Source organism: Python bivittatus, unplaced genomic scaffold (genome assembly GCF_059951505.1).
Source record: "Python bivittatus isolate LINGU-HERP-01145 unplaced genomic scaffold, Pbiv_v1 ctg000580_np1212, whole genome shotgun sequence".
Classification (NCBI taxonomy): domain Eukaryota; kingdom Metazoa; phylum Chordata; class Lepidosauria; order Squamata; family Pythonidae; genus Python; species Python bivittatus.
This window is the reverse complement of record NW_028277087.1, coordinates 14,090,472-14,112,667: the sequence shown is the minus strand read 5'-3', so window position 1 is coordinate 14,112,667 and position 22,196 is coordinate 14,090,472. Positions and strand designations below refer to the sequence as shown.

Sequence of the window (22,196 nt, the reverse complement as noted above, 5' to 3'; positions counted from 1 at the left end):
TACTATCTTTGTCTCTGAATGGGGGTTGTACACTCCCACTCAGCGATGGTCAACAAGGTGGGACTCATAGATCCTGGTTGAAGCTTTTGGGAAGTTATATCTGGTGTGCCAAATGCAACCATTCTTGGATTGGGAGGCATTGCTCATGGTCATTCACACCCTAGTCACCTCTCAGTTACATTACTGTAATGCACTGTACATGAAGCTGCCCTTGAAGAATATTCAGAAGCTACAGTTGGTACATGGAGTGGCTTGAGCAGTGATGCTCAATACCCTCAAGTGACCCCTCTGCCTTGGGAGCTTGATTGATTATCAGTGGGCTCTGATTGTGAGTCAAGGTTCTGGTTCTCACCTTTAAAGCCTTACATAGTTCCAGTTCTGATCATCTGGAAGGACTGGCTCCTCTGGCATTCTTCTACGCCTTCCAACCAGATCTCATGTGGTTAACAGTCTCCAGGTCCTGTCCCTGTGGAACTGGGATGGCCTCAGAGGTGGGCTTTGTCCATCAAAGCTCCTATGCTCTGGAACTCCTTCCCAGTAGAGCTATGGTCCTATTCATGCTTCCCATGCCTCAGGAAACTTGTAAAAAATACTACAAGAGGAGGGTGCTTTATAATATACAGGTGAGGTCTGCAGTGTGCAGAGCTTATTTACATGGATATTTTTTCTGCATGTATTTAAGGTATTGGGGGAGTGTTAAACCATTTATTGTTAACTTCTAAAGCCTCTAGGAATGGATGACATGCAAGTATAGTAAGTAAACAAACAAAAGAGTGAGAATATTATTCCATTTTTCTCAATTGTTTTTTGGTTCTAAAGACTTGAGTTATCATCTCATGGCCAGCTTCTGAAAAAGGGAATTCTGTGCATTCAGCCATCATAGTGGATTTGGAATCTCTGCACAGCATATCTGGGTGTGTGTGCATAAGTGCGCTTGTATACCCACCGACAGTTACACACTTACACTCCTTTATGTGGATGCTGTTCAAGTGAATTACTTAATCGTAAAATCACAATTGATTAGTCATTATAAGAAGTCCCACATATGAGGCAATAACACTTCTTAGTGTCACGGGGGAACAAATTACAAGGAAAGATGGATAAACTACCTTCTTTAATCACTTAGTGGCTGATATTAAAATTCTTGTCATTATAACATTTCTTTGAAAAAAAAAATCTAAAATGGCCCATTACTTCAATGGCTAAGATGGGTATTGTCAGAGTGGTTTTCTGGTAAAATGGATGAGGAAATTTCTTTTTTAACTACTAGCTTTCCTTTCCCCTTAATGTGATCATTCAGCTTCTCCTGTGCTTTTCATCTACCTCTTCAAATCCAAACATTTTATTGCCATATATTTATGCGGCTTTTGTTCTAGCTCACGTATCGCCCCTCTTTTAAAAATAAGAAGGGAAAAGAAAGCAACAGGATCAGGGACGTTTATGTAACTCAGACAGCATCTGACAGTTATTATTATACTCTTTTGTCATTTGTTTTAAGTTCATACCTTTTGTCTAATTTTAAAATGAGCCTGATGGTGATGCTGCATTTTCAGCAGGTGGCAAGACAACATCAATTATCACCAAACCTGGAAATGCAGTAGCCTGCAGATAAGGAGGAGGATTGTGGAAAAGAAGAATTGGCTTAGAAAATGTTGGATTTTTTTCAGTGATTAAAAGCAGAAGCCCTTCAGCTCAGTGACTGATCAGAAATGCTCTCACTCTTTCTTTCTTTGAGTGTATGCATGTATGTATGTCTCGCCCAACTTGTCATCTCCATTATGGAACCTCCATAATCATGAGCTGCCTTTGAGAAAAAAAGATGTCACTGTGGAGCTGTATTTCAGAAGTAAAGAAATAGAAAGCCTCTATTTTGTCCTTTCTCTGAATACTTTCCTTGTCAAAGTGTCAGAATGAGTTATTAGAAACCTGTAGCTATATTTTGAAAGGCTGATAAATTGGCAAAAGTTTTCCACATTACACTGACTTTCTACTCAATTGGAATTCCATTGAATTGCCTGTTCCAAGGTAAGCCTCCCTGAATTCAATGGGACTTGCTTCTTAAGTAAGTGTCTATCTTACTGTCTTCAGAAAGGAAGAGCAAAATCAAAAAATGTTATCTACCTGTATGCTATATGTTAAAATCTGTATGGCATGGGGAGTATAGGGAGTACAGTTAGACTTTTGAGGTAAGATGGCAAGGGAGACCATAATACTATCTTGTCTTCCTTATAGGGTTGATTAAAAATGGCATGTACACCCACTATTTCCTGGTAAATATTGGGAATGTTACCCTTTTGTTGAAAGTAGTGCTAGAAATTGAATAAAGGAAAACAGTTTTTTTTTTTAATGAATATATTGTTACCTTGGTAACAAAGAATCAGAACTAAAATCAACAGACGCTGTTAATGTGCAGGAAGTTTTGGGGAAAGTTCACTTTCTTGCAAAAATATCAGTAACTATACAAATTACAGATAGTCCTCATTTAGCGACCACAATTGGGATCAGCAATTTGGTCACTAAGTGGAAAATCACATGACCGCAACTGTGCTTAAGATTTTACTTCAGCTTTCCTTTTTCCCCCATTTCCCCACTCTTTGGAATGCTTACCCCAGTGCTGGGATAATTAGCAAGAAGGAAATTAATGTTTCTTTTACCTTCATTGGAAAGGAAAGGATTACAAGAGAGTAATCAGGCACACAATCGGGAATACATATTGAAAGGAATGTGCTAGCACCAGCTGTTTGCCTAGTGCACAACCGACTTTGAGCCCCAAGCCGCTTAGGAAGCAAACAAAAGCCAAAGGTGTGAAAGTGATTGAAGTCTTCTCAGTTACAGGCAGCAGCTGCAAGCCAGCTAATTAAGGTCACAGAGCTGAGCTTGTTAACTACCAGTTAGCATCTTTGGGGGAAGTGCTGTGCTGCAGAGAAAAGCAGCTTAGGAAGAAATCACTTGTTTAGGTAATCCCTCCACTCTGTGAGTAGGGAAAAAACCGGGTCAGGCACAGGACAACATGTACTAACTGACTGTAATGGCAAACATGACTGAGAGGGAGATGCCACAAAGGTCATAAATGTGGGTGTTGGTCACAAAGTTACTTTATCATCACCGTTGTAACTTTGAATGGTCATTGACCAAGACAGTTGCTAAACAAGGTCTACCTGTAATGCAGTTCAGGGGGAAAATATTCTGTTAGGTGACTTAAATGAAAACAAGATGAGAGAGTACAAAAGAGATGGGGCCATATGGAAACCCCAAATAAATGAGAATAGTTATGACTTGCTAAGAAAAATGTCTCTTTTGAAAATGTGGTTTTAAGCATAATTCTGTTTAAGCATACACCTGGCAAAAGAATGAATCTTGGCTGTCCACGGTATCAGCAGGTGTTTTCTCTAACACCAAAGTTCAAAGGCATCAATGCTCTTCCTAGCTTGCTTCTTCAAATTCCAACTTTCACTTCCATAGAATATGCATGACTTGCACAATTCTGATCTTTATAGGCAAAGAGACATCACAACATTTGAATGTCTTTTCCAAGTCCTTCATGGCTGCTCTTCCAAGTGCTACTCTGCAGTGTATTTCTTCACTGAGATCCCAAGAAAAGAAGTTTGAGAAGTTTAGGCTCAAACAAATTCAATCTCAACTTCAATCCAATCAGGTTGGAGTAGCTGTTAATTCGGAAGTCTACTGATTCTGGGATTGACTTGATGAGATGGGAGGGAGGCATGTCTTCTTGGATTCATGGCTCCTACTCAAACAGTAGATGTAAGCTGCAACTAGGAGAGCCTTTTACCCAGCTCCAGCTGATGAGCAATTTATGGCCTTTCCTGGAATGGGAGCTACTGTATATTTATTTGTACACCATTTAGAGTCTGTTGGGATCTAGATGGGATGTGTTAGAAGCAAGAATAGTTTGTAAGTATAGAAAGGTATGGAGAGGTGTTGTGAATAGTCTTGATATAAACTGGATTTAGTTGTACTTGTTTTTATTTTCTTATGCCTTTAACTCTTTACTTACTAAAGAGTTACTTTAGTAAGGCTAATAGTTAGGCTTACTATTTCTTATTCCATTTCTATGCTTGGTATAATATTGCTTACCCCCAAAATAGGATAATCTGACTATACACCCACACATAGTTTGAAAGCAGTAAGCAACCAAGTTAAGTAAAGGTTAAAAAGGAGAGGGTCAAAATATTTCTATAGCTGCTGAATCAAATGCTGTAATACTGTGTACTTTAAAAACAATCACTCTCAGTGAGACTCATAATTGTTGTCATGGGTTCAGTCTGAAGAAGGAACATGACACTGAGAAGAACCATGTTTATTGCAACAATTGTTGAGTGCTTGCTTTACAAAAGGAGGGTCTCTGAACAATGGAAAAGCAAAGATTTTTATAGAAGTTGAGGGCTATAGCTGACCAGTTTGGGGAAGCTAGGCAAAATGGGCTCTTCAGGAGGGCAGCAATGCTGAGGAAGCCCATTGTTAAAGGAGATGGAATGTTGAGGTCCTCAGCTGATGGAAGGAGCAAGGCTGGGGTTTCTCTAGGTTGCAATTCCCTTGAAGGCTGCTCTTGGGCTGTACTGTGAGCCGGTGAGGAGGCTTCTATTCTTTGGTTTAGATGAGATGGCGGGGGGGCTTTGCCTGGGGTAGGGAGGGCCAATTTGGGTCTGATAGTTGTTGTTCAGTCGTTAAATCATGTCCGACTCTTCATGACCCCATGAACCATATCGTGCCAAGACTTCCTGTCCTTCACTGCCTCCCTGAGTTTGCTCAGTTTCATGCTCATTGCTTCAGTGATGCTATCTAACCATCTCATCCTCTGCCATCCTCTTCTCCTTTTGCCTTCAATCTTTCCCAGCATTGGGGTCTTTTCCAAAGAGTCCTCTCTTCTCATTAAGTGACCAAAGTATCTGAGCGTGAGCTTCATTATTCAATATCCAATGAGCAGTCAGGGTTGATTTCCTTTAAGATTGACTGGTTTGACCTCCTAGCAGTCCAGGGGACTCTTAAGAGTCTTCTCCAGCACCACAGTTCAAAGGCATCAATTCTTCAGCACTCAGGCTTCTTTATGGTCCAGCTCTCACAGCCATACATTACTACTGGAAAAACCATAGCTTTGACTATGCGGATCTTTGTCAGCAATGTGATGTCTCTCCTTTTTACTATGCTATCTAGGTTTGCCATAGTTTTCCTCCCAAGGAGCAAGGGTCTTTTAATTTCATGGCTGTAGTCTCCATCTGCGGTGATCTTGGAGCCCAAATAAATGAAGTCTGTTACTGCTTCCATTTCTACCCCTTCTGTTTCCCAGGAATTGATGGGTTCAGATGGCATGATCTTAGTTTTTTTTAATGTTGAGTTTCAAGCCAGCTTTCGCACTCCCCTCTTTCACCCTCATCAAAAGGCTCATTAGTTCTTCTTCACTTTCTGCCATAAAGGTGGTATCATCTGTATACCTGAAGTTGTTGATGTTTCTCCCTGCAATCTTAATTCTGGCTTGTGATTCTTCCAGCCTGGCATTTCTCATGATGTACTCTGCATATAGGTTAAATAAGCAGGGTGACGGTATACAGCCTTGTCGTACTCCTTTCCCTATTTTGAACCAATTGGTTGTTCCATGACCGGTTCTAACTGTTGCTTCTTGGCCCGCATACAGATTTCTCAGGAGACAGGTAAGGTGGTCTGGTACTCCCATCTTTTTAAGAATTTGCCACAGTTTGTTGTGATCCACACAATCAAAGGCTTTTGCATAGTCAATGAAGCAGAAGTAGATGTTTTTCTGGAATTCTCGTGCTTTCTCCACGATCTAGCGAATGTTGGCAATTTGATCTCTTTGGGTCTGATAGGATTAGGCAAAGAGATGAACTGGGTTTGATCTTGGTCATATCTAAAAGATGGAGGGGGGAGGGTGCAGTCTCCATTTTGTTTGAAAGATGTACTCTCTCCACTACATTTTGAATTTTAAAATACATTTTCACTGAAAAAAAAAAAAAAAAAAACACCAATAGAGTTAATAGTTTCTATTAACTATGAAAATCACTTCTAACCTATGTTTGTACACTAATGGATATTAGGTTGATACTGTGTTGAATCTTTAGTGGCTGATCAATTCCTTCTTCCACCCTAAAATTCATTGCCAGTACATCAGATTTGTACCAATAATTGTCATCTGCCCATGTAATATAGTCCTTTAAATACTAAGTCATCATTTTCACAATTCAAATTTAGGGCTTTGATCTCATGTATATTTCATGGGGGGGGGGGGATGAACACTGGCACTGGTTTCTGGATAGACATAGTGTATATAGCCTTATAGTGTAATTTTCTGTAGTGGGCTCACCTATAGATATTAAAAAAAAAAGTATGTTACAGATCGTACAGATGCTTATAACCTTCCACCCACCGCATCTGCATATATAAATGTGTAACTGTAGCAGGTGATACATCTCTACTGCTCTCCTGTGAAAGTATTTTTTGGCTGATTCTTTTTACTTCATCGATAACCAAAATATTGGAGAAAAGACTTCGTACTCCTCCAGATTACAAGTCACCTGAGGCAAAAGCAATCTCCAGCACTACAAATTGTCTGTTTGTCCTCTGGAGGTGCTAAACAGCGAAGAGTCTTGAAATCTGCAAATAGCGTCAGTATCTTCTGACTCTCCTTTACTTTCATTATTTAAATTTACTGGCAGGAAAAGAGTTACTCCTGCATGGGCAGCCAATGGCTGGAAAGTTTCTTACAGCCTTATTCATTCCACATTCATGTCACAAAAGCATGGAAGGTAGTTGAGGAAACAAGGCACCATTTGGGTTTCTTTTCTGTTTGCAGTGGAGTCCAATTCACTTAAAAAGCTTTGAGGTATTCAAAACAGGGATCTGCCCCTATTTCAGACTGGGAAGAATGGGATGAGAAATAATGAGAATCACTTTCTCACAGGCATCAACTGAGGTAGGGAACAGTGTGTGTGTGTGATGAAATAGAAATCCTTCTTTCTTCAGGTTAGTCACTTCATGGCTCAGAAGTCCAACACTGTGAGTGTGTTGTAGTGGTTTTGGATTGGGGAGACCCAGGTTTAAGTTCTCTTTCAGCCATGGAAACTCAATGGATGACTTTGGGCCAATCACTATCTTGCAGCCCAGCCTAACTCACAGGTTTGTGATGAGGAGAAAGGACCATATATCACCTTGTGCTCTTGGAAGGAAGGTAGGTTACAAATCTAATAAATAAATGAAATAACCCAGGTTCAAATCTCTGTGCAGCCTCCAGAGTTGCTTAGTGCCCTTGATGCACTGATTGCATTTAAGGGTAAACTACCCTGCAAGATCATTTTGAAGATGAAATGGGATGGAGGTCATGCAAGCTATCTCCAACTCTGTGAATGAAAAGTTGAACGTAAATAAATAAATGAAAGACACTTGGGGGAAATTCATCTTCTATAATCTTGGCTTTCCCCTATTTACTGTTACTCCCAAAGAAGCAACTTGCTTGAATCAAAGGGGCGCATATGTTGATTGGAAAAGTGCCATAGAATGTTATCCATCATTGTCAGAAATGCCTTCTGTTGGTGGGTGTAGCAAATTCTTCAACACATGTCAGAATCCAAATGTCTGACCTGAGGCCAGGAGTCCACTGCCCAGCTTCTGCATATCACCTGGCTCATTAGACAATTAAGCACATTTACAGAAAGACCTGAGGTCAGATTCCCAAGAGGGGAATGAAGCTAGCTTGTACTACATTGTCAAATCATATTGTCAAACAGGTGATCTGAGAAGGTGATCTAATTAAACGAGGTTTGAGAAGCCCTGAAAGGTTTAGCCATAGAGAATGAACATTCAGGATAAATAGAGAAAGGTAGGATTAGAAAATGCCAAGTTTTCATGAAAAGGAGAATAACATTTGTATCAAAACTGTTAGAGGCTAAGATGGAGCTGAATCTTAAGCAGCTGCATACACTGTTATGCAAAGGGAGAAGGGATGCAAAAATGCCAGTCCTTTAAGGATCCCTATGAGAGTCAATAATAAGAGAGAGGCAAGTAGCACCTTTTAACACTAAAAAAGAAAATAATTATTAGAAGGGATAAGCTTTAGTGAGCTGAGCTGCAGCTCACTGCATCAAATGCATGGAGTGGCTTAAGTGATATAGAATTTAAATACATTTGGATGAGGTAGAGGGGAAAGATAGGGTGGTTGTGTAGATGAATATTCCATGGGGGATAGATTTCAGGTACCTTATCAATTAGCAATTGTAATGTGTTTCTTTTTTTAAATTGTGTTTGTTCAGACTTTCTGAGATAGCCTGAAGCCTATTGATGTGTGTAAGCAAAGCTGTCTCATGCTCAATTATGCTGGTGTAGTTTCTTTGTTCCAAAACTGCTACTTTGAGATCTATAATGGAATGTCTTGGAAAGTTAAAAGGCTCTGCTATTACTTTGTCCTTGTTCTGAGTTTTGATGTCAAATTTGTGCCCAATAATTCTTTTGTGCAGTCTGCTTTGTTTTACATATAATCCAGAGGAGCATTGCTTACAAATGATGGCATATATCACATTAGAGGAAGAACATGTGAAGCCTTGTGTGTGAATTTGTTGGGGCCTGTGATGGTGTGTTGATGTAGACACCAGGGCTGCTTGCAGGGCCTGGTTCCCATATTGGTATCATTGTCCTATTGTTTCTTGTTGTTGGTGAGAATGTGTTTTAGGTTGGGTGGTTGTCTGTATGCAAAAATGGACCTGTCACCAAGACAGGACCTGAGAAAGTACAGTGTCATTTTCCCATGTGGATTGTAGCTTATTAACAATATATTTGAGTGGCTTGTGCTGGGAACTGTAGATGAAAACCAGTGGTGGTCTGTTTTTGTGGTCTGACTTTTAATACATCCTCCCTGGGAATTGATTGGGTTCTATTGATTAGTGTATTGAACTTGCTGTGTGGGGAGTTTGGAATTCTGAATGCTCCCATACAGTAACCTGGCTCTCCTCCTACAACGTCTACTATGAGAGTCAATATGATTGGAATGGATTCTATAGCAGTACTGTGATCTTATAGGATTGTGTACTGTGAGCATATTGGAAGCTTATAGGAAGACTAGAAGCTTGGAAAATTCAAGAGATAAGTTCATGAAACTAAAGGAACTGCCCTCTTCTTTTGGGGGGAAACTAGTCTTGCTTCAATGAGATAGTGAGATCTCCATTGTACCTGCACTTTTAAACTTAATAAAGGAGAGAGTTGCAGCTGACAGAATAAGTATGTAGAATGTGCTTCCTGATCTTGCCTTATTTCACATTACTGAAGAACAGGAATAGAAATGGAAGGCCTTTAGGAGGCAAACCTTTCTCATCCCCTTCCCCATTCCCTTAACTTCCCCCATACCTAACCATGGTCCCAAATCAGCCTGAAAAATACAAGCTTTGGGTAACTTTTCAAGTTTTTTGGGAGGTGGAGGTAAATTGTGGGAGTGAGAATGGGAGCAGTTTGCCTTCTTGAAGACTTCCTGTCAGGCCCAGCCTAAGAACGACAGAGAAACAGTCCAACCAAGCTCAGTTCTTTTATTGCTTATACTATACAGTCAGAATCTTGCCAGACTAAATCTGTTTTACTCTAAGCTAGTGGATATACTCTGGGAGTGGCTATCCTAAATCTCTTCCTCTTCCCATGATCCAAGTCTGGACTGTGTTGTCTCTTGTCTTGCCCCCCTTCCTGGAATGTGCTTCCTCCCTCCTGAGAACCTGCGGCATTACTGTAGTCCATCACACTTCCATTCCTATTTCCACTCTTAAAAGACACAAAGGGTTTCCTGCCCATTCCAGTAGTCATTACTTCATTAGATGGCTCCTTCAGTTCTTCAGAAAGTTGGTAGGCTGAGTTGTGGTCTCTGACCTCTCAAATGCTACTCACTATCTGGTTTCCAAAGTTCCTTGGAAGCTTCTTCAGGAGTTCTTCCATTAGTGGTTCCAGTGGCCCATAGCACTGGATCAGAGGGTGGGAAGAGATAGAACCTCTGTGTGAAAATAGAGACAGGTAACTCACTGTATGCCTGCCAGAAACACACACACACACATCTATTTGAGTAGTATTTCAGTTGCTCCTTACAGTATAGAAATTAGCTTCACTTCCAAACATCACCATTTTCCCTAGAGTTTTAGATAGCTCAAATACCGGCGAATTGGCATAGTGGAAATCTTGTTAATTTTAGGTCTCAGGCTGGCATGGAGGTCTATCAGATATGTAAGGAAAGTTTTTCTGAATCCGTCTATGGGTCCTTTTAGTCCAGCAGTTTCTGTCATGAATTAGCCATTCTGCTTCATTTGAGAACCTTAAAGGCATGAACAGGAGGATACGAGGCTTCTTTCACTGTTGCTTGCAAGTATCTGATATGTAGTCTGTGATTCAAGATACAGTATACATCTCTCAAGATGAGTGGCACAGTGCTGACGCCTATACATTTTTTTAGTCCCTTTTTCAAACCAATGCAATGGGTGAGAGCACCTGGCCAATACTTCTGTGCTTGGAGCTAGGATCTGGAAGGTTAGTATTTGGATGAGAGATCGCAATGTAGCAAAAGGACTGTAAGCGAGTCTGTGCAGACAAATGATCCCAGAAGGCAATGGCAAACTACTTCCATGCAGCTGGCCAAACGCTGCATGGTTGTGTCCATGGAGTCAGTAGGAGTCAAGGTTGAATTGTTGGATATCACTACATCTGATGGCAGCAAATTGCAGAATTGTTCTTGCTAAAATGTTCTTTGGGCTCTCCTGGGACCATTTGACATTAAGCAGAGGAACATTGCTTATGATATCCTTTGCTAGTGGGAGAAGCTTAGATTCCCTCTAAGCCTCTTCTTCAGGTTTACTAAGGCTGGCTTGAGAGTGGTGATGTCATTTCTATGTTAAATGAAATTCCTCTTTCTTAACTCCTTCTTTAAACGATCAGTGTTATTAACTATAAGACTTACTGCAGCAATCATTCAATATTCATGTTAGATTTAAGCTAGTGATTTAAGGGACTGGGTATTTTGCAATCATTACCATGCAAAATCAAGGAAGATAACAGATCTCCACACTGTCTTTACATATTTATCATTCTCTCTGTGTGATCTTGAGATGAAGAGAGGTCAGCTGTACTCTTATATTCTATGGGCAGCCGGTATCTTCATGCTGTGTAATTTGCAATAGACATTTTATCTCTGTACAACTATTTATAAACTGATCTACATTATATCCTGCAGTTTGCAATGATGAACAGGTGCTCTGGGTTGCCCTATATATTCTCATTTTCTATATCAGAGGATGGATGTTAGTTTACAAGATTTAGCAAACATTTAGTTGGATTCCAAACAAAATAAATTCCTTGAGAATTATTTGGTAGCATGATATTTGGTTTATGCAACCTAGGGTTTCAGACTAAAGAATAAATAAGCAAATGTGCCAACCCCAAGGTTTCAATATGAAATGGTGATCTTTCATAGATTTCATTTTCTATGTGGCTTGAGGTAGAACGTGTATTTCTGCATTTAATGGGGAAAAAAAGTGTCAGGGGGGATTGTAAACTGTGCAAGTGATTGAGAGTCAACTATAGTGACAAGTCTTTACATTTCTGTGAAAAGTAGAGAGATATATAAACAAACCTGATGCAGATATCTATGGAAGTGGATTTAAAAGATCCATTAAAATGGTCTCTGGTGTGAACATAGAAAGCAATAGGAAGAACAATCCGGTAATTTCCATGAAGTTAGATTAGAAGATTACCAAATTAGAAGGCTACAGGAAGTGATGGAGTATCAACAGAAAAATGACAAGTGACAGAAGAAGAATCAGTAAACATTCCATTCAAATTATGCCAGCAAATCTGGAGAATGACATGATGGCCAGAAGAAGTCAATCTGCATTCCAATACCAAAAGAGGAGACTTAACAGAGTGTGCCAACCAAGAGCTGAGAGCTTGACACCTGGGTTTCTCTTAGTGAGAGTTGCAAAGATGGGATGCACCAGCCCAGCTTAACTAGCTTTGCTTTGTGTAAATCTGTCTGAAGTTACAAATGATGCAAAATGTTTGATGTAATGTTTCCCATGATGATAATTTTTATTAGGTTGTCTGTGGTCAATAAACATTGTTGCAAAATTCACATCTTTCTAAAAGAGAAAGTTTAAGATGATCCCATTTCCTGGAAGGCATTGCTATTGCTGGGTGTGGGTTAGAAACTGTGGGTCACGATCCTTCTGAGAGGTTCATGAACATCTTAGAGATTCACAGTTTTTGAATTAAGAAGACAATCATTCTTCTGAACACAAAGTGGGAGTGCAATTAAAGCTCACACCTGTGTTGTTTTTACAAGTCCACAATGGGGAGCAAAGCCTGGAGTGAATTTTGAGAGATGGTTAACCTATGGGTCTGGCCATCTGTCAAAATCTTATTCTAATCACAGCTTCATTATTTATTCATTATTTACTTTCATTCTTTAGTGGGGTCACAGAAATTCATCTATCATTTTAGGAGATTGTAGTATTGAAGACTTTGAGAACTCCTGAGTTAGACCACCCTTAGCATGAAATCCCATGTGCTAAATAATTGCTGAAACCATGGGTTTTCACAGATGCTGTTGCTTATAAAATCACTTGTATGCAGATAGAACTGATAAGCAGACCAATAATTTTGTATTTGCCAAAAAAACAAAAAGACAAATGTTGTTGTATTTTTCTACTTAATTTTATGTGTGTCAGTTTTTAGCCACAGAAAAATCTGCAGTTTTATTTAAAATGAAGTTTGGATCCTGTTTTCCCTAATGCACATTTTAAAAAACTCACTTCAATTCTTTCTGAACATGAAAGTGGCATATGAAGCTAGTAACTAATGAAATACATTTAATTAGTGATATATAGATTCTAGAAAACTTAGTTCCTCTGCGTGCTTTCAGACCACTTATTAACTGCTGTCAAATTCAAAACATAAACCACAAATAACAAAACAATGATAATATGATGGTACACATACAGCTAGTCCTTCAGTTATGACTGCAATGGGGACTGGGATTGCCATTGCTAAGCAATGCACTTGTAAAGCACGACATCACGTGGCTGCATCAAATAATGATGGCAATCCAGGCAGTCCCAGTTGTCATCATAACCCAAGATGCATGGGTCGTTAAGTGGGAAATGAAGGGAGTCCCAGGTAAGGAGCATGGAGATGCTGCAAGGGGGTGGAGGAAGCCCTGGTGCAGGCCGTGCACGAGTTGGGGGAGAGAGTGCATGGTGCTGCGTGAGCTCAGAAAGGCCAGGGAATGGGGGCATGGGGTACATGAGATTGTGGGGGGCCGTGGAAAGAGGAAGCGGGGTGCATGTGTGTGAGCACACGGAGGCCAAGGAAAGAGGTCATAGGGTGCATGTGATCACAGGGAGACTGTGGAAAGAGGGCATGGGGTACGTGCATGTGTACGATCACAGGAAGGCCATGGAAAAAGGGTGTGGGGTATGTGCATGCATCTGCGTGATCACAGGGAGGCCAGAGAAAGAGGGCACGGGGTACGTGCATGCATGTATGTAATTGCAGGGAGGGCACGGAAAGAGGGAGTGGGGTGTGTATGTGTGCGCAAGCACAGGGAGGCTGGGTATTGTGAGCAGTGCATGTGAGCGAAGAAAGACGGAGGGGAGACTTACCCCAGCAACTTGTGACCTTCCTTGCTGGCTTCCATTGACTTTGCTTGTGGGAAGCCAGCAGGGAAGGTTGCAAATGGCGATGTGACCGTGGGACACTGCAACTGGTTGTAAGTGTGAGCTGGTTGCCAGCCACTCAAATTTTATTCATGTGACAGTGGAGGCACTGCAACAGCCAGAACTTCATGTACCGGTCATCAGTCCCTTTGTTGAGCACCGTTGTAAATTTGAATGGTCACTGAACGAATGGTTGTAACTTGAGGGCAGTTTCTACTACAACTTGTAGTAGAAAACAAGATTAGCTTTTATTGTATTGTCGAAGGCTTTCATGGCCGGAATACGATGGCTGGTGTGGGTCTTCCAGGCTGTGTGGCCGTGTTCTGGAAGTTTTGTTTCTTAACATTTCGCCAGCATTTGTGACCGGCATCTTCAGAGTACAGGAGCACAGACAGGAGCAGTTCTCTCTGTGCCCAGGATGATGTGACCCTGTTGTGGGTATTTATAGAGATCAGTGAGGGTGCCTGAAGGGTGTATGTGTGTGTGTGTGGGGGGGGGGGGTTGGGTTAACGATTGGCTGCTGTTTTGGTGTCAAAATATGTGTGTATCTTCCTGGGGGTTAGGCAAGGTTTTTTCTATTGAGTTGTTAACGAGTGGCTGCTGGTGATTCCATGGCCATGTTCACTGCATGAATTGTTCATGCGTCCTGGTTGTTGCTGGCGAAACGTTAGGAAACAAAACTTCCAGAACACGGCCACATAGCCCGGAAGACCCACACCAGCCATTAGCTTTTATTCCCTATCAAGTGTAAATTTGTCCATAAGAATCTAAAAACAGAAAAACCCATTTGTTCTGATTGTTGTTTGATGTAATTGCATTGAGGCATTCATATGTAGCCTTCTTTTTCTGCATCTTAGTAAGATAATTCCATGTCTCCTACTTGAATACTTGATGTTCTATAAATGCAATCTTGAGTGTGCTACTGTGTCATATTTCTTAGTGACAAAAAGAAGGGAGAAAGGAAACGGACAAGCTAAAGTAACACTCTTTTTTGATGCTTGCTCAGATCAGGTGGACGAAAACAGCAGGAAGTGCCTCTGACCGGTTTCAAGACTCAAGCGTTTTCAATGAGACCCTGAGGATCACAAATATACAGCGGCATCAAGGGGGGCGCTACTATTGCAAGGCTGAAAATGGCTTGGGCTCGCCAGCAATCAAGTCAATAAGGGTAGATGTATACTGTAAGTAAATTATTCCAGAACTATCTGTTATTGAGTCATGTTTCCTCTGCTGCATTAAACTGGGAGGGCATCGAGGTTGGCGGTCTGGAGGAAAGCAGTTATCAGCCAGTCAAGCTGTGAAAGTGTCAAGGAGGTGGCCATTCTTTTTTGTGGTGGATTTGAACATGTTTAAAACCAGGCTGAAATGTATCTTTTGAGAACTTTGAACTCAAAATCCTCACACCTAGCCTTCACCAGTTTCACAGTGTAAGCGACGGCTGCTAGATTGATTTCTCATGCAGGCAAGAATTGACACTACTGAAATTCCTCCAGGAACAACACTATACTATTCTCTTTCATAGCATTGTTTCATAGCATTGAAGGGCTTAAAATAGTGTCCACCAACTACATGCTGAAGCCTTCCTGCTGGTCGGGTCTCCAAACATAACTTCCCACTTGATGCAGAGAGCTCTTGAACTTGACAGGGTATGCCCTTCTTTCCTCTGTGGGCTGTATATGTAATACAATACACCTGTTATTAACGCCAGTTCCATCCATCCAAATCATAGACTTTCTTCGGTAAAACTTAGCCAAGTTACTCACCGGGCATCTTACCTTTGATTATACAGGTAGTCCTCACTTAACAACCATTTGTTTAGCGACTGTTCAAAGTCACAGTGGCACTGAGAAAAATGACTTACGACTGGTCCTTGCACTTACAACTGTTGGAGTGTCCCCACAGTCACATGATAGCAATTTGGGCACTTGGCAACTGTTGCCCATTTATGAGGGTTGCAGTGTCCCACAGTCATGTGATTGCCATTTGCATCCTTCCCAGCTGGCTATCAACAAGCAAAATCAGTGGGGAAGCTTGGCAGGAGATCTCAAGTCACAGTTACATGATATCTCACTTTAACTATCGCAGGTGATTCGCTTAATAATCACAACTAGGACTGCCAGAACTGCCATCGCTAAGTGGGGTGGTCATGTGACATTTTGCTTAATGACCGCTTTGCTTAGTGACAAAGTTGCCAGTCCCAATTAGGGACATTAAGCGGGGGCTACCTGTACTTATAAAGCAATTCCCTAGAATGCACAATGGCCTGGCCATTAGTCTCTTCCACTGTCTTGAAGATAAAGCATGTTCATCCAATAGGGGCATTTCTAGGGCATGGGAGCAACTTCCAAGGAGAGAAATTAAAAGGGACCAATTAGTGCCTAATTAAGTATCTTCCAGGTGATTCTTATTGTCTCTACCTGACTAGGCTAAGTCAAAAAAATCACCCAGTCTGAGATGTGGATTTAGGTAGGTTTTGACCTGAGCAAGTCCTTTGCTTTGAGCAATTGTCATATATGCACCCTATTTTATTTAATAAAATAGAAATAATTAAACACAGTTTGTGTGGTTACTCTCCAAATATTGATAATTTCCTAATGCTGGCCCCTTAAATATTACAATTTGGGAGTGATGTTTGGAAGGGTTTAAGGGCAGGGGGGCATACCCACAGACTGCAAGCAGCCCTGGTTCTTCTGATTATACATGAAGTGAGTCTTGTTCTGGTACTGGAGCTCAGAATTCTTTAAAGTTTAATTGGAGGCCCGGTAGCTAGGCTCTGCTTGAATGGTCTCAGGGCTTAAGGTGTAGTCTGTCCATCAATGATGTGAGACAATATTTGGGAATCAATTTGACTCAGCCTAAAGCACATCCCTTCTTCTTTTAACAACAGTGGAAACTCCTGTTTTCCTTACTTTAAGCTTCATTCATTTATTAACCTAGGACACTGAGCTAGAGATGGGGGAATTTTATACATTTTAAAAAGCAAAAGAAGCTTATTGGAATAACAAAGGTAATATTATGCTTTTAAAAAAGGGATTCTAGTCATAGACGTATTTCCTGTTCAAAAGAAGCAATTGAGTAGATTTTGAACAAAAGGAGCATTAAGGGATCCCTTAAGAATATATTTTTTCTTAATCTTTTTGTGTTACTGATCCCAGGCAAATTCACAAGACCAGGAATCGTGCTGTGTGTGGTACATAAAGCATAGAATAGGAAATAATGTGGTTCTAGCACTATGGGGGTGAACAGCTCATATCTGGGCTCTACCATCTGAAGGTCTAATTAAGGACTCACCTGACTGAATGCACTTTTATATCAACAAATAAGAGCATTAGAACATGATAGCATAAGATTAGACTTGCTGGATCAGTCCAAGGCCCATCTTGATCCACCATTTTGTTTCTCACAGTGGCCACTCAGATGCCTCTGAAGTTTTCACAAGCAGAAGAATTGCTTTTGATTTGGAATTGAGGGCACTTGAGTCTCAAGTCACAACTCTAATAGCTCTTGACAAACCTGACCTCCATGAATTTATCCAATTCCCTTTTAAAGCCATCCAAGTTAGTAATCATCCCTGTACCTTGTTATGAATTCTACCAGTTAGCTCTGTGCTATGTAACAAAAGTGCTTCCTTTTGTCTGTAAATAAAATCCTGAGGAATAAAAAGGAGCAAATTGGGAGGAAAGATTTAGGTGTTGCTTTCTTCCTGACAAAGTCGTCTATATGCATGCATTTGCTTCGTTGATGGATGGGTATTTTTTCATGTAGGATATACCCAACACAGGTATGCTGTTCCAGGGAGAAATTGATGGACAAGCATCTAATGCAGTATGTTGGATTTTCAATGATGTTCCTTGTATATGTTGTTGAAAAGCCACTGTTTATTTGCAAGGGTGGGAACCTTTAAAAATTACAGGCCTTTAAATCCTCAGTTCCACGATCCATTACAGACTTCTCACTCCACTCAAGTTTATTATTGCCAATGCTATTGTCATTGTTGATAATGATAATAACATTTTAACAGTTTTTAACCACAACTTTAGAGCCTTCTGAAAGGAAAGTAGAGTTGGGGCCTGTCTAAGCTCCAGGGGAGAATGATATTCCTTTTTTTAAAAAATAGTTTTTATCTTTTTAATTGCAATGTTTAATAAAATTACTAATACAAACCAAAAAAATAGAATAAAAAATCACAACAAATAAAAACATTATTAGTAACTTATCACCTTCTCTTAAAATACAACAAATTATCTCTTCTTCCCATATCTCATCTCATATCTATAAACGAATCCTTAAAGCCTCATTGTTCAGTCCTGGTGTCAGCAAAAGTCCATTAAGAGTTACCAGAGATAACAACACATCAATTTTAACCTTAATCAAATAACCAACTTTATATTCCTTCCTTTTACTTTAAACAATCTTGATCTTTAATCCCTTCAAATAATATCCTAGAACTTGATTTCTTTTTCATTTTTTCTTTGTCCCTTCTCACAAAATACTTCAAAGCTTTAACAAGTCTCTTTTGTAAATCCAATATAGGAAAATAATCCAGGTCACTCTTTGGTTTCTTATTTGTATATCCCTTTTAATTATTAAGATGTCAGCTGGTTTCTTTTGTATGTCCAGTGTAATATCTTTTTCCAAGTCACTCTTGTAGCCTGTCATTTTTAAATACATTTTCAGATCAGTCCCAGTCTCGTCTGGTAAAACTCGTTCCTCTTCCATAACATCTTTTAAACAGTCTATCTATAAAGGCAGACACTCTTAAAATTAACTTCTGGGTCCATTGTTCACAAATATCATCCAATGTGAAAGCATTTTTGCTCCATTCTGTATTAGTAAGTCAAATGTAAGTGTACTTCTTAATTTGTAATCTTATTTCCTTCTGGTTCCCTCTAGCATCCAACCTTCAAAATCTCATCCTATCATTTTTTTTTTAAAGAGAATTCAAAACAACAGCATTTTCCCATGGGAAGGATTCTTATAATATAATCTTATTTCAAATCTATCTGGACCCTTAGTTCATTTGTAACTTTCCAAAATTAATATTCTAGTCACCCTTTTTCTGTTTATTCCAAAAGAAATATATTTTTAAAGTCCTTAAACTTGTATTTAAGACTTCTTTTGCTAAGGATTAAAGGAGACTCACCTGGTGTTTTCAGACTTGCTGCTTTGAAGGTTCCTAATATCTGAAAAGCAGTTAAGAAGCAATTTCCAAAAGTGAGTAGAAAAGGAAGTATGTGAACCCAGTGTCCTTTAGAAAGGTGCCAACCATGGTTTGGGCTAAGATGGTGTTCCCTCATCTCCCAGAGCTCTAAACCCACTGGAGACCACTGTCTTGCAGTCTTCTTCCAAGAAGCAATTGTCTGGAATACTTGTGGGTGATCCCAAGTCCTCTCCTTGTCTGGAGAGGAACTGTGAAGAGCTTGTCCACTCGCTGGTTCTTTGTTCTGCTGTGTATGCAAAAGTATGTTGTTTCAGTCTCATACCCAGCTCTGAAACTAGATTGCAAGGGATACAGATATTTCACTTCATCCAGGATCCTCCGAAGCTGTTGTGTGACCATCTTCTCAACAACCTATTTTAAGGAAGGATATTGGATGAAAATTGTCCAGGATGATTGAGTCTAGCAATGGTTTCTTAAGGAGGGAATGAACCAACACCTCTTTAAGAGATGGGGGAGGGCAATCCTCTCTCTCAAGGATCAATTCACCACTGCCGAAACCCAGGCAAATATCACTTCCCAGAAGGGACATGGACCTAATAAATAAGTGGCCTCACATTCATGAGGATCCTGTCTACTTCAATATGGCCAAACTCTTTCCAGATAACAGCACAAGACTGTGCCCTGGGCACTTCCATAGGAACTGTGTCAAGGCTGCTATTCAACTAGGAGCAGATCTGAGCAATTTTGTCTGATGGATGTCCTATATAGTCCTTAGCGAGGCTCTTTAGGTGAACCTCTAGGCCACTGTACCCAAGAGGGCCCAGTTCATCTTAAACAGGGTTACCAGATGGCTACCCAATAAGGTTGGAGAAGTACTGATGCTTTGCTGCCCACCACAAGGTAAACCTTAATAATGGCTCTAACCCATGTTTGGTTGAGTTTGCTCCTCGCTGACCTCCAGTGGTGCTCTAGGCAAATTTTCACCTGTTTAATCTCCCTCAACTCCTCCATAATCCATGAGGAGTGACAGGATCCATGCACAAAGGGGGAGGTGACTAGGGCATGAGGGACCATGAGCAGAATATCCTGATCTAGGAATGGGTGCAACTGGCACACAAGATGAAGCTGTGCAAAGGCCCTCCTAGATATGACTGCCACCTACTCTTTCAGCAGGAGTCGTGAGTCTAAAAGGACCCTCAAGTTGCACATTGGGTCTGTTTGGGGCAGTGTATCCCCATCCAGCACCAAAGATGGCATAGCCCAGAACCGGCAGGACCCGAAACCCAGAGCCACTCAGTCTTGCCAGAATTCAGCCTGTTGTTCCCCATCCAGACCCTCACAGCCTCCATGCACTGAGATAAGACATCAACAGCATCACTTAATTCTCCAGGAGCAGAGATGTATAACTGGGCATCATCAGCGTACTGATGATACCCCATCCCATGGCAATGGATGAGTTCACCCAGTGGCTTCATGTAGATGTTGAATAGGAATAGAAAGAGCACCAAACCCTGTGGCACCCCACATAGTAGGGGCCGAGGGCAGAATCTCTCACCCCCCAAACCACCACTGACTGGTATCAACCCCAGAGAAAGGTGGTGAACCAGCACAATACGGTGCCACCTACCCCTAATCCCCAGAGCCGATCCAGAAGGATACCATAGTTGATGGTAACAAAACCCACTGAGAGGTCAAGGAGAGCAAGGAGGGGTGCACAACCTCCATCCCACCCTCGCCAGAAGTTCATCCAAAAGTGCGACCAATGCCAATTCTGTCCCTTACCTGGGCCTGAATCCTGACTGAAAGAGGTCCAGATAATCTGCCTCATACAGGGCCCTCTGAAGCTGTTGCACAACCACCTTCTCAACCTTCCCCAAAAAGGGAAATTGGATACTGGATGAAAATTGTCCAGTATTGGGGGGTCCAGCAACATGCCTCCTGAATCCCATAAGATGACACAACTATACTTTTTAATGAGACAGCTATTTGTTTTTTCTTGCAGTGTCCCTCTCAGGCTACCATTGAGATTGCACTGGGGAAAAAAAAAAGTTTTGTGTTCTTGTCAATATGTGAGGTTCTACAGCAGCCATTTTTTTTTCTTCTATCTAATTATCCAGGAAAGTGCAAAACAACTTTGGACCAACTTCCATTCTATTCAATTAATCCTTTCCTACTCAAGTTGCCAGTGCCCAGGGTTGAATGATAACAAGCCCTCTTGCAAATATTTGTGCACAGAACTAGAACAAAGTGATGTGATCAGGTATACCACTGAATCCTTTCGGTTGTTTTTTTTTTCCTTTCCCCCCTGCATTGTGTTTTATCAGTGTGCATCCAAAGGAAAGAACAAAAGATGCAAATCAGCTGACAGGACTGAAAAATGCTACACGCTGTGCATGTAAAACTGTCTGCATCAAGATGAACAGTGGAGAGGGAGGGAGGGAGGAAGGTAGGTAGATCACAAATCCATCCATACACAAGACCAGTTATCCTGAAATCTCAAAATATGGGGAGAAATGCCAATAGGAAAGATTTTGTAAGCATTCCTATTTTTCTCACCAACTTCCTCTGCTAGTTTCAAAATCTGTAATTATGGAGAGAGAAATGCATTTCTTTCTAGCTGGCAAGACCCTATGGAACATCTGCTTACAAGACCTGACTTGCAATGAGTGAATTGCATTTGTATCATAGAAGCCAAGTTGAACCAATATGTAAGGTTTGCATGCATTCACATGCGGGTTTGGTGTTTCTTTTTGTCTTTTGATTCTTTCCCAGGAAACAGGCAACATATTCTCAGCAATAGCTTTTCCCAAGCATGCAAGTGACACTTTCATGAAAAGGTCAGCCTGCCTTTTTCTATAAGATTGATTGATGGTTTCTATCATTCCACATCTCTCCTGCCTGTAACATCCAAAAAAACATTCCCTTCTCTGCTATGCACACCACGCACCCAAATATAAAATCTGTTGGAGATACAAAAAGAATGCTAAGAAACTCTACTGCCAATAAGGGAGTGATGGTGTTGTATGGACCCAGTATTTCTATGAAATGATCAGAACTGATGGTTGGAAACCCCAGTTCTTCACTTTTCTCAGTCTGATCATTGTCATGTTATTGGCACCTGAAGTTCACCAGTTTTTGGCATATTTGTTAATTAATTTTTTTAAAGAATTGCACATTGCTTTGAATTTATAGGGCCATCAATATACTATGTGTCATTCAGGAGTCAGCAACATTTTCAGGCAGCACAGTGCCAAGCAATTTTGCAGATGCCAAAGGATTTTTTTTTAAAATAATAATTTCGATTGCCAAAATCTAGTTCTTATGAGACTGAAGGCGAT

The 22,196-nt window shown here is 40.7% G+C and overlaps 1 protein-coding gene across 1 annotated transcript in view; it reads left to right on the top strand.

Annotated features, from left to right (window-relative positions):
* MDGA2 (MAM domain containing glycosylphosphatidylinositol anchor 2) overlaps positions 1–22,196 on the top strand; it is a 491,572-nt gene that overhangs the window by 192,439 nt on the left and 276,937 nt on the right. Inside the window, exon 3 of the mRNA XM_088149614.1 lies at positions 14,704–14,878. Within this exon, the coding sequence (XP_088005740.1) occupies positions 14,704–14,878 (175 nt within the window). The remainder of the gene's footprint in view (positions 1–14,703; positions 14,879–22,196) is intronic.